Below are 16118 nucleotides of genomic sequence, written 5' to 3'. Positions count from 1 at the left end.
TTCACTGTTAAAACCGATCGGATTATATTTTGATTGTGATTTGATTTTCGATTTCAAACCGATCCGAACCAAAATCCGATTCGACTCGAGTCGATTGTCCTTCCCCTTCTTCTCCTTTAGACTGTGTCTGTGTGTGTGACTATGTGTGACTGTCCTTCCTCTCCCAAACCCTCTTTTGTCTCGACTCTCACTTCTCGACACACAACTTTTGCCTAATTGTTCTCAACACACACATGTTTTCTTCACAACCTAAAAAAAACCCACCATCAAAACTATAAAGGATGATGGAGACGTACATACTGTACCGATCAGCATTAGAGCTTAATGACTTTAGAGAATTTTATAACATCTATCATGCTTACTTACAAACAACTCACTACACATTATTTATACTTGTGCTGAACTTTATAACATTTCTCATCCATTATGGTGCCATCATCAAATATATATATATATATATATATATATATATCAAAATGATCCAAGCATCTCGTCAATCGATTAATCCAATCCAAAAGCTGGTATCAATGTCAAGACACGATTGACATCATTCCTCACGATCTCAATATCACTCATCTTCTAAGGCCAAGCTTTCACCTTGGAGAAAGAAAGAGAGACTATAGGAGAGAACATAAGGTGTAGAGATAGAGGAAATTTCTGCAGTTGGTTTCAGAATTTTTTTTTTTTTTTTTTGAAAACTTTCAAAATATCATCTTTAAAGGTGTGATTTTGTTACTCATGTATTTCAACTAAAAATGGTTTAAAAAGTCTCCCAAAATCACTTACAATCTCATTTTTTTAAAGTTGTGATATTTTGAATAACAATGTATTTGTAGTGAGATTTATAAATTATTGATTCAATAACAAGATATTGTGAATGATTTAAGATGATTTCTAAAAATTCCAAATTCAATAACACAGGATTTCAAAAGACTTTTTAAACTCACTGATTAAATAACAGTGGATTTAAAAATACACCAAAATCTTCTAAAATATCAAGTTTAATACACCCCCCAAAGATTCTAATCCGATTTCAAATTATCATAATATAGGCAAATAACATACTAAAAAATTGGACATGTTATATCAAATAACTAGATTATGACCCGCGGTACACCGAGGGACAAATTATTTATAATTAAAACATTTAAATTATAAGTTGTATTTATTGGTTAAATAATTATATAATAATTGTTAATTTTATAGTTTAAACCAAATAATACCGTAATAAATATTATTTTTTACATAATATTTATTTAATCAATTTAATTAGATATATCTATTCTCTGATGCTAATAGTGTTAACAAAATAATGAAATGATGTTTTACCCGTGTAACACCAAATTAATGATATTTTCAATCTATATAAATATCGACAAAACCCATCCCGCTATATAACCCGTCCCGAGATATTTTAACTCGCACTATATCATCTTAATTTTTAATATTTATTGTTTTGTATTATAAATATTAGATTGAGTTGATATGTTATTTATTAAGATTTTAACCATTTACATTTTCTAAGATTAACTCTTCTTATAAATTTTAAATATTTATAATACTTAGAATTCTTAAAACGAATAAATATTTCCCATATTTGAAGTTTTGTAAAAGTTTAAATATATTATTTATATTTTAAAGATCTTCTAACTTTTTTAAAGTTGAAATATTTATTAATATTTCGAGTTAAACTTCTTATAAAGTTAAACTTCTTATAAAGTTTCAAATATTATAAATATTTGAAACTTCATAAACTTTTAAATATTATTAATATATTCTAACGTTTAACTTTCTAAAAATATAATTATTTATAATATTTATACGTTTGATAAAATATAATTATTTAGAATATTTAACTTATTAAAAGTTTTAAATATTTATGATATTTTAATTTTATAAATATTTAAAATAAAGAACCAGAATAAACCAAATAAAAGTTTTTTAAGTTTGAATGCCTAATAAATTAAGCTTTCTACTCATTTGTATTATGAATCATTTTGGTCTCTTTTATAGTATGACTCTTAACTATTGCCCAATTTTTAGGCGATGTGGGATATTGTACCCGTATTTTTTATTCATCTATTGAGTAATATATGTCCGTTTAAAAAAAAATTATTACATCATATGCAAGAAAAATCACAATTTTTATTAACTAAATGTATTATAGAATAATTCAAGATAATTTAAATATAAATTCAAATAAAAATGAAAGAGAATCATATATTTATGTTTAAATGAGGTAGACAGATTTCCTTATTTTTTTAAATCTTTCCTATAATTATTTTGAAATTTTAGGTAACTACTATTAAAGTCAATACATTAAATACAAAAACTTTCCAAAAAGTATTTTTGAGCAAAAACTGCTGCAAAACTACTAGTATAGATAAAAGAGGAACATTTGAGTTTTTTTCTTTTTCATGTTTTTAATATCCTATTTTGTGCAATTTTTAAAGGTTGTACCAAATTAAGAAGGAGAAGATTTAACCCAATAATATTTGTGGATTTATTTATGCATAAAAATTATTTGTTAGATTTCAGACAATTAGTTTTTTTTTTGTTTTTCCGGTCAATTAGTTGCAGACATAAGGGAAGAAGATATCCTGATTTCAAATCCTAAACATTATGTTTAAGAACATATATATATATTAGGTAGTAACCCGTGCTACAGCACGGATAAAATATTTTTCATATAAATTTTTAATTCGTAAAAATATTTGTACAATTTTGGCATTAAATCCAAATACCAAATTTTGTTTGGTTTTAGTTTAGATTATTTTGCGTATATAATCTAAACATATCTACTTTAGAACGGAAAATACGTCATTTTCCGTCCCATCTGTACCATCACATTATGTCTTGTTCCATGTACTGTCTTATTAAAAAAATATTTCCTAAAATTTTCAAATAATTATTCAGAATAGAGATTTTGTTTTATAAATATAGAGATGATATAAGATAGGACAATATTTCATGTACTTTTACTATTGCATAAAATGATTTCCTAATAATCATAACTACTTAGGTAGCAAATATTTCTTATTTTTACCATCTCTTTCATCACAAATATCCCGTTGAATACATACTTTTTAATTTTAATTTATTTAGTTGAAATTATCCAAAAAAATATTTAATTGTTTTCAAAAATATCCAAAATTTTCAAAGTACTCGTTCCAAAGTAACTGATTACATATCATATAGTCAACCTTTTAAAAAAAATATATATTTTTTATAAACAACACAATACATAACGACATATTAACCACTGAGACTCTTAATGTCTTCTAAGTACTATCTCGGAATACGACATATTCCTATATCATATCTATTTTTTATATTTGAAAGTTAAATTTAATTTAATTATCCAAATTTTATGATTTCATCTTGTTATTTTGATTAGAAATAGTTTAGATAGTTACTTTTATTGTTTGAATTATCCGTTTCTATAAGATCATATCTTCTGTTATATAAATGACATCATTTCCATGTGACTAAAAAAAATATTTCCTAAAATTTTCAAATAAATATTCCAAAGTAGAGATTTTGTTCTATAAATATAGAGATGGTATAAGATAGGGCAATATTTCATGTACTTTTACTATTGCATTAAATGATTCCCTAATAATCAAAACTACTTAGGTAGCAAATATTCCTTATTTTTACCATCTCTTTCACCACAAATATACCCTTGAATACTTACTTTTTAGTTTTTATTAGTTACTTGAAATTATACAAAAAAAAACTATTTAATTGTTTTCAAAAATATCAAAAATTTTCAAAATATCTGTTCCAATTACATGTCGCATAGTTAACTTTTTTTTTTGTTCTTTCTTTTTTAATTTTGTAGGAGTATCATATGGTATACTGTTTTTATTTTATATTTTTTAAATCCCTAAATGTACTCCCTAATTAATAGTATAGATAAGATATATAACATTATAAAATAAAGAATTTTTCTACTGAGTATGAGTATTATTTTGTAACTAACAACTCCAAATTTATATAAATATTTTTCCGACCTATAACGGGGGTCACAGTATCTAGTTAACTACTAGTAAATGTTGACTATATTTTAGATCAAAATTGTTATGCCAACAATAAATTGAGGAAAAAAAATTGTTAATTTCAAATACTTAGGAATAAAATTTTCTAGAATATTGTCCGGAAAGAAATGCAAAACCATATAATCGTTTACGGACCCGTTACTATTTTATTCTCGCTGTAATTGGGCTTGGTAGCCCACAAGGAAACCCTAACAGGAGAGAGGATTAAACGTCTGCGCAACTTGACCTAGCCTTAATCTCAGCATCAGATCCGACGAAATCATCCCCGTTCTGATAATGGAGGGAGTAGATCGACCAGCAGGCGCCGGAGTTGGTAATTCAAAACGAAGCGGGAGTCCTAAATATAATGAGTGCATGAAGGTCCCGCGTCCGACTATGGTATGAAGTGATCTTTTGAGTCTGATGAGACTTGGTTCTTGTGGTTCCAGTACTCAACAAGTCGATGGTTTGGGTCAAGAACTTCAATTACTGCTTCTGCCTCAATATTCAATCAAAGGTTGGATAAATTGGTAATCCTTATTTTCTCCCTTCTTCATTTCATCACTAAGTTTCAAGCTCTTAAAAGGTAGCTTTTTAACATATATATATATATTAATATGAACCATATACTGTATTCGTTATATTTTTAACAACTTCTCAAATAAAATAAAAATATTTTACAAAAATGTACGAAAAGATGCAACATATTATATTACCATGCTAATGAAAGAACGGTCAGGGAAAATAAAAGCAAAACCATAATAGTTTTTTTTTGTTTTTTTTTTGTTTTTGTTAAAAGAACCATAATAGTTTACAGGTCTATGATAATGTTATATTGGGCTTGGTAGCCCTCGAGAGAGCCCTAACTTTGTATAAACATAAGAGAGATAAAAACATTTGCATAACTTTGAAGCTTCCATCTCGTCCGACGAGATCATCCCCGTTCTGATAATGGAGGAGGAGGGAGTAGATCGACCAGCAGGCGCCGGAGTTGGTAATTCAAAACGAAGCGGGAGTCCCAAGTATAACGAGTGCATTAAGGTCCCGCGTCCGGCTTTGGTTTTTGATCCAAAAAGCGGTTCTCCTCCATTGCTGTTGCTGTCTCCAGAAGAGGGCGGTTGTCGTGTGTACAACCCTGACGAAGACAAGGTTTACGAGACGAAGAGTGACTTTTCAGGGTATCGATTCCTAGCAAACTCGGGTAAGTGGTTCCTGGTGTTAGATGAATCTCGATCGGATCTCTATATCGTCGATGTGTTTAGCGAGGAGAGGATCCATCTTCCGGCTCTAGAGTCAATCAAGGGTGGCATTTACAAGGTTGAGCGAGTAGGAGATAATGAATTCACCGTTGATTTAATTAAACCTTATTTTCCTGCTGCTTCGTGTCCTACCACTACCAAATATCTGAGAGGTCTTTTGTGGGTAGACGACAAGAAGAAGAATGGAGTCGACTATGTTGTTGTGTGGCAATTTCAGGAAGGCCAGTTTTTAGGCTTTTGCACGAATGGGGATTTCCATTACCGCGATATTCCAATACGGAACAGGGTCCATGTTCCCAGGGAGTTCCGAGGCCTACAAGATGTGGTGCTCAAAGGTCACCGTCTTTACTACCTGTCGCACCGTTGCTACATTCGACAACTGGATTTGTCTGGACAAGGTGGTTTCAAGGATGTGTATCCGCTCCCTAGCTTTCAAATGTGGAAGCCATCTAGGCGGCCTAGTGGTGATTTGGGAATAACGGGAGTAAAAAAGCTTATCTCATCTGGCGATAGCATTGCTGTTACAACATCAGGACACGTTTTGTTGGTCTATACCAGGGCTTACGAGCCTGTCTGTGAAAGCTCTAGGATCTTCCGCGTCTTCAAGAGTGATCCTAAGGACCGGAACTCCACCCTTGTTGAGGTTGAATCTCTAGGTGATGAGGCCCTGTTTTTCGATTTGGGTATCACCGTGCCTGCTGACCCTACCCTTGGTATTGAGCCAAACTCCATCTATTTCACCCGTAATGACCGTTTCGGTCCCGGGGGTTGGTATATTCCATGCCTCGACATATGTGTGTACAATATTGCAACAAGGACCATCAAACGCTTCCTCAGTGGCTCCACCTTAAAACTCAAGGATGCGCAGTGGTTTCTCCCCTCAGCTTGATTTGGTGTTTTCAAGAGTTTCTCTTGCGCGGTCATTTTCCTGTGTTCAATCCTTTTCTTTTCATGTATAATATTTGATATTACTAAGTGTTTCTTTTCATGTCGAATATTTGACATTTCTTTGTATCCTCTTTTTCTTTTCATGTATAATATTTGACATTGCTAACTAAATCTTTTCATGCATAATATTTGACATTGCTAAGTGTTTAAAATACCTTTTAAGACTAACGTTCCAGATTTCAAACCATCAGTTCAGATCAAATTATCATACACTCGTTGTCGTTGTAAGCATTAGTAAAGAGTTAATTTTTTTAAATGTCTCTGTCATGGTAAGATAGATTTCCCAGTTTCCAGTCATCCAGCCTGTCAGCAATTTCACTATGCGTCTCACAAAGATAGAGTGTTACACAAGTTATATAAATATGTAGAAGAAGAGAGCATCGAGAGTACCGTCACAACGATCACAAGAGCATATGAAAAATCCAATTTTTGTCCTGGTCATTCTTTTAATTTTTCCAGTTTTCTTGATTATGCAGCCTAAATTCCCAAAAAATATTATAAAGCTAAAGAGAAGAAAAAATAAGAGTGTGTAATATGCAAAGTTGAGGATATAATAAGAGAGTGTCTATTAACGGGTACGTAGTTTAGTATATATTGTAATAAATACAGAGAATATAATAGCCAAAAACTTTTCTAGTCATCTGATGAATTCTAGTATTCTACTAAAAGGGTTGGTATCCAGCCTATTCTACTAAAAGGGTTGGTCATCTGATGAATTCTAGTATTCTACTAAAAGGGTCAGGGTTGTATTCAGGTTTTTCTTTAGGAAGTTGAGGAGGTTTGTTGTCAACGTTGTGTTCAGGAAGATGAGGAAGTTGAGAAGGTTTGTCGTTAACGTTGTGTTCAGGAAGATGAGGGTTGTGAAGAAGCTGAGGAAGTTGAGGAGGTTTGTCCTCAAAGTTGTGATCAGGAAGATGAGGGTTGTCAACGTTGTGTTCAGGAAGATGAAGTAGTTGAGGAGGTTTGTCATCAACGTTGTGTTCAGGAAGATGAGGGTTGTAAAGAAGCTGAAGGTTCAAGAGGGAAGATAAGTTCAAGAAGAGGATAAGGGTCAAGAGGAAGTTGTCTTGAGGAAGCTGAAAGTTCTTTTGTTGTGATACAAGCCTTTATAAAGTTGAGCGAGTAGAAGATAATGAATTCACCGTTGATTTAATTAAACCTTATATGCCTGCTGCTTCGTGTCCTATCACTACCAAATATCTGAGAGGTCTTTTGTGGGTAGACGACAAGAAGAAGAATGGAGTTGACTATGTTGTTGTGTGGCAATTTCAGGAAGGCCAGTTTTTAGGCTTTTGCAGGAATGGGGTTTTCCATTACCGCGATATTCCAATACGGAACAAGGTCCATGTTCCCAGGGAGTTCCGAGGCCTACAAGATGTGGTGCTCAAAGGTCACCGTCTTTACTACCTGTCGCACCGTTGCTACATTCGACAGCTGGATTTGTCTGGACAAGATGGTTTCAAGGATGTGTATCCGCTCCCTAGCTTTCAAATGTGGAAGCCATCTAGGCGGCCTAGTGGTGATTTGGGAATAACGGGAGTAAAAAAGCTTATCTCATCTGGCGATAGCATTGCTGTTACAACATCAAGAGACGTTTTGTTGGTCTATACCAGGGCTTACGAACCTGTCTGTGAAAGCTCTAGGATCTTCCGCGTCTTCAAGAGTGATCCTAAGGACCGGAACTCCAGCCTTGTTGAGGTTGAATGTCTAGGTGATGAGGCCCTGTTTTTCGATTTGGGTATCACCGTGCCTGCTGACCCTACCTTTGGTATTGAGCCAAACTCCATTTATTTCACCCGTAATGACCGTTTCGGTCACCGGGGTTGTTATGTTCCATGCCTCGACATATGTGTGTACAATATTGCAACAAGGACCATCAAACGCTTCCTCAGTGGCTCCACCTTAAAACTCAAGGATGCGCAGTGGTTTCTCCCCTCAGCTTGATTTGGTGTTTTCAAGAGTTTCTCTTGCGCGGTCATTTTCCTGTGTTCAATCTTGCAACAAAGACCCTCAGACACCTGCCTCCCCGTGATTTCTCCCTCAGTCCTTGTATAATATATGACATTACAAAGTGTTTCTTTTCATGTATAACATTTGACATATAGCTAAGTGTTTATTTTCATGTATAACATTTGACATATATAGCTAAGTGTTTCTTTTCTTGTATAATATTTGACATAGCTAAGTGTTTCTTTTCTCATATAATATTTGACAGAAAAACGAGCTATTTCCCCCAAGAACTATCGTATCTTGCTGAATGGAGCCCGAACTATGGACACGAGCTATATATCCCTGTCCACTATGATCGACACCTATTTCTCCCCAAATTGAAAGTTCTACACTTATATCACCCCGAATTAAAATTGCATTGGTTTAGCTTTCGAACCCAATACCAAACCATATAAACCAAAAATTGAACCATTAAAGACCCGATTCCTTACCCTGTTACGACCCATGAACCCACAAATCCCCAATTTTCAAAAATCACGAACCCTACTATCGATTTGGCACTGATTTTCTTCTTTCTTCTTTTCTGGGTTCCCATTACCAAATTCGAGATTCAGAATGAGCAATTCGACCGGATCATCCAGTTCTCGTGCGAGAGGAAGAGTGTTCGGTGTGTCAAAGAGATGTTGGTGCGGGGAAGCTGTTGTAGCTTTGATCTCGAAATCTGATCCAAATCCTTACCGGAGATACTACCGTTGTAGTTTTGCTGCAACAAATAAGGTAAAATTTGTGCTTTTATCCTCTTGTCTCATGATTTTGGTTGGTACTAATAATTGGGTAATGGCAGCTTCGGAACGATGAACATGTGTTCAAGTGGGTCGATGAAGCTTTGCTGAATGAGGTAGATGCATTGGCTATGAAGAATGCTGGACTTGAGCAACAACTGAAAGAGCTTAGGACATATAGGTTGGAGTTTGATACTGTGGTTTATGAGAAGATGGAGAAGGAGGTCTTGGAGAAGGTTGAAGATGGTTTAGGTGAAGCCAAATATGGAATAAGAAGATGATGTGTGTTGTATTGTTAGCTTGTATAAGCAAAGTAGTTGGTTGAACACATGGTGTATGGTCATGTTTGTTTGTTTGTCAATGAAATCTTGTGTCAAAGATGAAGCTACATTTGTTGTGTTTCAAACGATCATCAAAAGAGATGAAATTAAATGTCATAAACGATCATCATTTGAAACGAAATAGATCATACAAAAGAGTTAGGAAAGGCAAGAGTATATGTGGTCGAAAATACAACATGAGCAACCACAAAATTCACCATTGGAGACAAAAGACACTAAGCGACCTAGGGGATGAAAAGAGTTCATGTGGTCGAAAATATGTATCTAGGCAACCACAAAATTAGCACCCTAGTAATAAGTAGGTTCTTGATCAAGCTTGAGTGAGTGATCCTTGACTTGGTTCAGGTTGAGTAGGCTGTCGAGAAGGCTGAAAAAAACATGGCATTAGAGTTAGTAACCGAAAGAAAAGTTAGAAACTGAAAACATCAAAGCAAATTATCATACCTGAGCAAATTTAGACTTATGGAACCTAGAGTTATGGTTAGCTTCCCCACAAATGCCACAATGCATTATTCTTTTTTTTTCTGTTTTGGTTGCTTCTTAGTTGGTGGCTCATTGACACCTTTCTTCCTTTTCTTGTCAGCCTTGGTCTGTTTTTCCTCAGGTGGTTCTGCATACACCTTATTCCCATTTGTACAAGGCCAAAACTTTGCACTTCTTTGTGGAGTTAGTCCTTCTTCATAGTTTCTTCTCCATAAAGCTGTTTGGAACCACTGACAAACGTAGTTCTCAGCCGTTAGCTTATTATCAATGATGAGACCATATGCATGCTCACATGGGATGCCACATATTTGCCACTTCTGACAGGTACAAGTCATCTTCTTTAGACAAACACGGTGAGTGTCTCCACTGACTTTGACTTCAAAGGTCCTATTTGTGCCTGTTGATACCTTAGCCGTAGATGCTGCTTTGTGCTCAGCCGCAAGAAACTTAACAACATATGGAGTACAGATTCCTGAAAACATTTGTGAAAAACAAGAGAATCTAGAAACACAACAAGTAATACATAAGGATAAGATGAAATTTACCTGTGTGAGAATGAGATATTGTAGACCTCTTTGCAATTCGCACCATGGCCAGTCGTCTTATTGTCTCTAACATGGCAAAAAAGGCTTCTCTCTTGCCTTGTTGATAGAACTGTTAAAAGACTCTGTCGAGTTATTGTCGACATCTTCGCAGTAATTACCAACCTTGTGGAATGCCCTACACCAACTCTTTGGATTTGTCCTCATTACATCACTGTAAACCCGAGAATCATAAGCAAATATCCTCTCCAAATGTCGTAGATACTATGACTCATTGTAAGACCATGCCAAATCCCAAAGTAGTGGCTTCAGTCGGGCTTTATTTCCATGAGCCTTTTTCAAGTTACCGTAGATGTGTTGAACACACATCCGATGCTCTATCTTTGGTAACTCCAGAGAAACAGCCTTGATCAATCCCTGAGACAAATTAAACAAGACACAAATTAAATAAGACACAAAGTAACAACAAGACACAAATTAAATAAGAACATGAAACTTGCCTTTTGCCTATCGGACATCATAATGAATCCATCACCATCGTTTAACCCAAGGTCTTCTTTCAACAACTTCGCAAACCATACCCAATTGTCAGTGTTCTCAACCTTTACAACTCCCCATGCTATTGGATATATACCATTGTTTGCATCCCTACCTAAAGCTACCAATAGCTGACCCTTAATTCTATTTTTCAAAAAGCAACCATCAATTCCTATGATCGGCCTACAAGTCGCCATCCATGTTCTTCTAATGTTGTCAAAACAAACATAGAACCTGTTGAACATGTCTTTACCATCATCATTCGTAATACATTCGACCTCAACATGTGAATTCGGGTTTGCTTCCATAATCTCAGCTGCATAATCTCTTAATCTATGGAACTGCTCATCATACTCCCTCTCAATCCACTTTAAAGCAGTCTTCCTAGCAGCTTGACACTGAGGCCTAGTGATACTGATCTTCCAATCTGTCTTTACAATTTCTTCAATCTTCCTTGGCATGAAGTACTCAGGATCATCCCTAATCTTATCAACAAACAACCTAGCTATATGAGGCACTGTTAACATCTCACACTCTCCATTTGGAATACAACTATGCTTATCCATGATCCTATTGATCCTCCACATCTTATCATTCGACAGAATTGACGCATAAACCTTCCACTCACATTTAGATCCATCCTCATCATTAACACCAACACATTTGAACCCTATTTTCGCTTTATCATACCTATACTGCTTTAGATTTCTTCCAGTTTTGAGAACATAATCAAGAACCGCCTCCTTGAAAGCCACCCCATTGAAAAACGCCTGCTTGTAGAACAACTCCCCATTACCACGCCTTATATTCGTACGAGCTCTTACTGGACCATCGTCACCGTCGTCTTCACTCTTTGGGTACATATGGTGGCGGATTGGAGGTTCATCGACAAACTCCTCAACCAGCTGCTCGATGTGAAATTGGTCTCTATCTTCACCTTCTTCGTCGTAATCAGGCGTCGGGCCGCCGGGATCTCTCTCGATTAACGCCATCAAATCGACTCAACTCGGATTCGCTCTTTAGGGTTTTTCTCTTTTTGGGGATTTCTCAAGTTAGGGTTCTCTCGATGATTTTGGGTTTCAAACAATGTTTAGTCGGGTCAAAACCACTAAAAATTGAAAACAATCGGGTCAAATTATGGTTATCTTGATAAATTCGGATCAAATCAGGTTTAATCTGGTCTAAATTGGTTTAGGCTTTTTGTTAGCCGGTTAAGCAAATAGTAAACCATGACAAACCGAGGATTAGGTGTAATTACATCTCAAATGTTTAATTCTGGGTGATATAAGTGTAGAACTTTCAATTTGGGAAGAAATAGGTGTTGATCATAGTGGACAGGGATATATAGCTCGTGTCCATAGTTCAGGCTCTATTCAGCAAGATACGATAGTTGTTGGGGGGGAAATAACTCGTTTTCCCGATATTTGATATTGCAAAGTGTTTGTTTTCATGTATAATATTTGACATTGCAAAGTGTTTCTTTTCATCATGTATAATATTTGAGACATTGCCAAGTGTTTCTTTTCACGGATAATTGTATAATGCTTTTTTCATGTATAATATTTGACATTGCTTAAGTCTTTAAAATACCTTTTTAAGACTTACGTTCCAGATTTCAAACCATCAGTTCGGATCAAATTATCATAAAACACTCGTTATCGTTGTAAGCATTAGTAAGAAGTTATTTTTTCTAAATGTCTCTGACAAGGTAAGATAGACTTTCCAGTCATCCAGCCTCTCACCAATTTCACCATGCTTCTTACAAAGATTGAGTGTTCCACAAGTTGTAGAAAGATAACAAGAGCATATGAGAAATCCAATTTTTGTCCTGGTCATTCTTTTAATTTTTTCAGTTTTCTTGATTATGCAGCCTAAAATCCTAAAAATTAACATAAACTAAAGAGGATGTCAAAACTACCGCTCTGTTCGCTTGATCAGGTCCCTCGAGTCATGAATAAAGCGGCAGATAAGCTCTCATATTATGCAAACACTATGCTCAGTACATATCAAACTTTTGATGTTTTGCCTCAATGGCTGATACAATGCTTGTAATACACTTTTCATAAATAAAGTAAGGTGTTAAAAAAAAAAACTAAAGAGGAAAAAAAAAAAGAGTGTAAATATGCAAAAACCATAGATATAAAAAAGATGTAAATGGTGTATTAAGGGGTAGTTTAGTATATATTGTAAGACGTGAAGAAAAATAAAACATGAAGAAGACCAACCCGTTGACCAAAGAATGGGTATATGCGATTTGGTAAACCTAACTCATCAATCAACCTTGATGTTTACTTCTACAAAACTTTACTTACTGGGACAAACTGAGACTGCAGAGATAAGAGAACCATAATTCCCTTTCCAGTAAAGCCGTATCTCTGAAGTGTTATCAGTTATGGTCGTGGTCAGTGGTCACTTCTCTTATAACTTCCTTGTGACGCTGAAATCCTCCCAAATTAACTTCCCCTGAATAGATAACACGGTTCGAACTCAAGAACGCTTAAAAAACTGGAAAAGGGTTCTTAAGGAATTCGCAGCAAAAGGCTATGTGCCTGAACTTAAATGTGAAAAACTGTTCCTCATATGAGAACTGAATCTCTGCAACATTGAGTGGAGGTTCCATTTTCGAAGCAAAATGCAAAGCAAGCCAAACTCAGGGGAAAATGTAGAGCTGTCTGATAAAGCTCAGAATATTTTTGCTGATACTGCAGATTCTGATGAAACTAAGTATGTATCTTCGGTTATTGCATTATTCATAAAGCCAACAATGTTGCTGAATCCCCAGTTTGTGCCATGATAGTTCATGGCTGAACTAGTAGGTCCATAGTTTATCTCCCTCGTACGGAAACTTTCGACAAGAGCTTTTTATGAGCGACCTTCTATCTGTCAAAAGTGAATATCTTCCAGTTCTTATTCAGAAACTTGAAAATGGGTATTTGGAAAAATCAATAGAAAAGCAATAGAACCTACAATTTTGGCAATGCTTACCGCAGAACAAGGAAGAACGAATGGTTCTGAATACAGTACAATGAGTTAGTAACAGTAACAAAGTGGCCAATGCTCTTACAGACTATTTCTTGCGAGTGAGCTCTCATATGTGTTTATTATATCCCTACACGAAAAATACGCATCCAGAAATTTTTTACAAGAAAAAAGGCAGTAGTTTAAAAATAACTCTTAAAAGAATATACTTCCTCTCTTTGCATAAGAAGGCCATGTGAATTTATTATAGCAAAGATCACACTACACAAAAGAATATTTGAACCAAGAAAGAAAAGAGAGGTTAGTGTAATAATAATGTTTTGACATATATGGCCATACATATTTTTGCTCGCAGTAAGGATATTGGAACCAAGAAACAAAGGAGAGATTAGTGCAACATAGAATGATGTTTTGACATATAAGACTGTTATAGAATAAGATTGGCCAAACATATTTGTGCTCGCAGTAAGGAAAGCTCCTGTTTCAGCTTGTCGAGACAACATGTTTCCAGCCAAATATTTGGAATTTGAAACCAGGCGACGAGTTCAACAGCTTTAGTACATATTCATTCCATACCTGAAATCATTTGATCATCTAACAATAGGACCTGAGTATATTTCGGCGGGGTTGCATATACTGGTATTTCTCCAGTCAGCCTATCAAAGGAAATAAGGGTAAGGCATCATAAGAGATTGGATGGTGTTTAGCAAGTTGTGAAGCGATATGAACACATAACATAAAACTTACATAGTCTTGAGATTGAGCAGATCTCTGTAAGATTAAAAATATCGACTAAAAAGGTCCTGAATGCAATCTTTGTAGATTCACCAGTTCCTTGGTAATAATAGTTCAAGAAAATTGATTGGATTTGAGAACCCGGAAATCATACCAACGGACGAAACTCAGACTCCAAAAAGACCAAACCCTTTTCTCTATGTCGTAAGAACATACCTGCAAAATTGAGGTAGTTTTTCTTTCACATACTTTTCAAATGTCTTAATGAAGAAAAAGGTTGAGCCTTTAATATCAAACCACAAAGATAACACAACGAGATACTGTAATTCCTAGATGAAACAGATTTCAAGCTAAAACTATCCAGTGTGGACCAGAAAAATTCCCTGGGACTGAACTTAACCACCACCACTGAAAGATGCAGCCTAACACATCATACATATCCCAGTTTTTATGAGATTTGGTAAACCTAACTCATCAATCTCTACTGATAGTTAGATACCTAAATCTTACCATATAAATTTTCCCGGTAATGGTGTTGTTATCTCGGGTGAATCTGATAACTACAAACCTCTCGCAGTTTCCAAAATCAAGATCCACCTTTTGTCAAATTACATCAGAAAGTGAAAAATCATTGAAAAGTTGTTATCTTTAGATTTAAAGTAGAAGTTTTATACCTCACCACCATTCGAGTGAGAGACAAGGTTCCAGCATAATGGTTTGACAAACATCATTGACTCAACCAGAGAGATAAAATTAATAGTAGTAAGGCAAGTTCTTCATTAATTACAGCTTTGAACTCAGGTGTTGAAAAGATGCAGAAACACAAGTTAAAAAGACATCAACAAGAAAACAGAACCAAGCAATGAAGAAACAGAAATCTTCGGACAAACCTCTTCCTTCAAGATTAGGAATTTGTAGCCAAGGACGAAGATCTGGCATGACGGTAGAAGGTAATGCTTTGAACAGCGTGTAACTTAACATTAGAAGGAAGCAATGTAGGCCTGAGTCACCTAGAAATTGTTCAAGGATCATTTTCTGCCAGATATATATATATAGATATACCAGATTAGCATAATGCAATATGCAAGAACACCTTCACCTAATCGTTCAATTGTTTGTTGAGAAAATGATAGTTGAGATTTTGGGATTTACAGGAGCACAAAGAAGCATCATCATTGTCTGCCGAAAAAACTTCCACGATCGCTTCATCTACATAGCAAAACGACACACACAAGCTTCGTGATTATCTGTAGCAGTTAATGAAATCTTGTGCATATCTTAGCACTATAGACAAACACCCGACAAGTAAGCAGCTGCGTTTCAATATTCATTGAACAGTAGTCACTTTGGGGAGCCAAAACTAGATTGCTTAGTGTAGAAAAACCAATGCTTTAAATTATGATAAGAAGAAGAAAAAGATTCAGAGTTTGTCAAGCTCTTACAATAGTAATACATATAAACATTTTAAAAGGAGGCAATACTCTCAACGTGTTCGGATGAGATAGAGACGCAATATGTGTCG

The 16118-nt window shown here is 35.1% G+C and overlaps 2 protein-coding genes and 2 pseudogenes across 2 annotated transcripts; 3 read left to right on the top strand and 1 right to left on the bottom strand.

The window, feature by feature from the left end:
• Positions 1–4882: 4882 nt before the first annotated feature.
• LOC104777116 (F-box protein At5g25290) lies at positions 4883–6409 on the top strand. Its single transcript, XM_010501327.2, has one exon. It carries the CDS (start codon positions 4992–4994, stop codon positions 6186–6188), a length of 1197 nt encoding a protein of 398 aa, XP_010499629.2. The 5' UTR covers positions 4883–4991; the 3' UTR covers positions 6189–6409.
• Positions 6410–7053: 644 nt separating this feature from the next.
• Positions 7054–8235, top strand: LOC104778973 (F-box protein At5g25290-like). Its single transcript, XM_010503374.3, has 2 exons — positions 7054–7196; positions 7351–8235. The coding sequence occupies exons 1-2, from the start codon at positions 7054–7056 to the stop codon at positions 8189–8191; spliced, it is 984 nt and encodes a 327-aa protein (XP_010501676.2). The 3' UTR covers positions 8192–8235.
• Positions 8236–8812: 577 nt separating this feature from the next.
• On the top strand, positions 8813–9260 carry LOC104778972 (uncharacterized protein At4g04775 pseudogene; annotated as a pseudogene).
• Positions 9261–9472: 212 nt separating this feature from the next.
• LOC104778971 (uncharacterized) lies at positions 9473–11874 on the bottom strand (annotated as a pseudogene).
• Positions 11875–16118: the final 4244 nt, after the last annotated feature.

This window comes from Camelina sativa, chromosome 3 (genome assembly GCF_030686135.1).
Source record: "Camelina sativa cultivar CO46 ecotype springtype chromosome 3, ASM3068613v1".
NCBI classification, from domain to species: domain Eukaryota; kingdom Viridiplantae; phylum Streptophyta; class Magnoliopsida; order Brassicales; family Brassicaceae; genus Camelina; species Camelina sativa.
The sequence above is the reverse complement of the archived record's forward strand: the minus strand, read 5'-3'. Positions and strand labels throughout refer to the sequence as shown.

Bases quoted from the DNA above. Each gene is read 5' to 3' on its own strand.
- LOC104777116 (XM_010501327.2), top strand. From the start codon at position 4,992: ATGGAGGAGGAGGGAGTAGATCGACCAGCAGGCGCCGGAGTTGGTAAT.
- LOC104778973 (XM_010503374.3), top strand. From the start codon at position 7,054: ATGAGGAAGTTGAGAAGGTTTGTCGTTAACGTTGTGTTCAGGAAGATG. The intron at 7,197-7,350 runs GTAGTTGAGGAG...TTGTGATACAAG, and splicing joins GTTGTGTTCAGGAAGATGAA to CCTTTATAAAGTTGAGCGAG.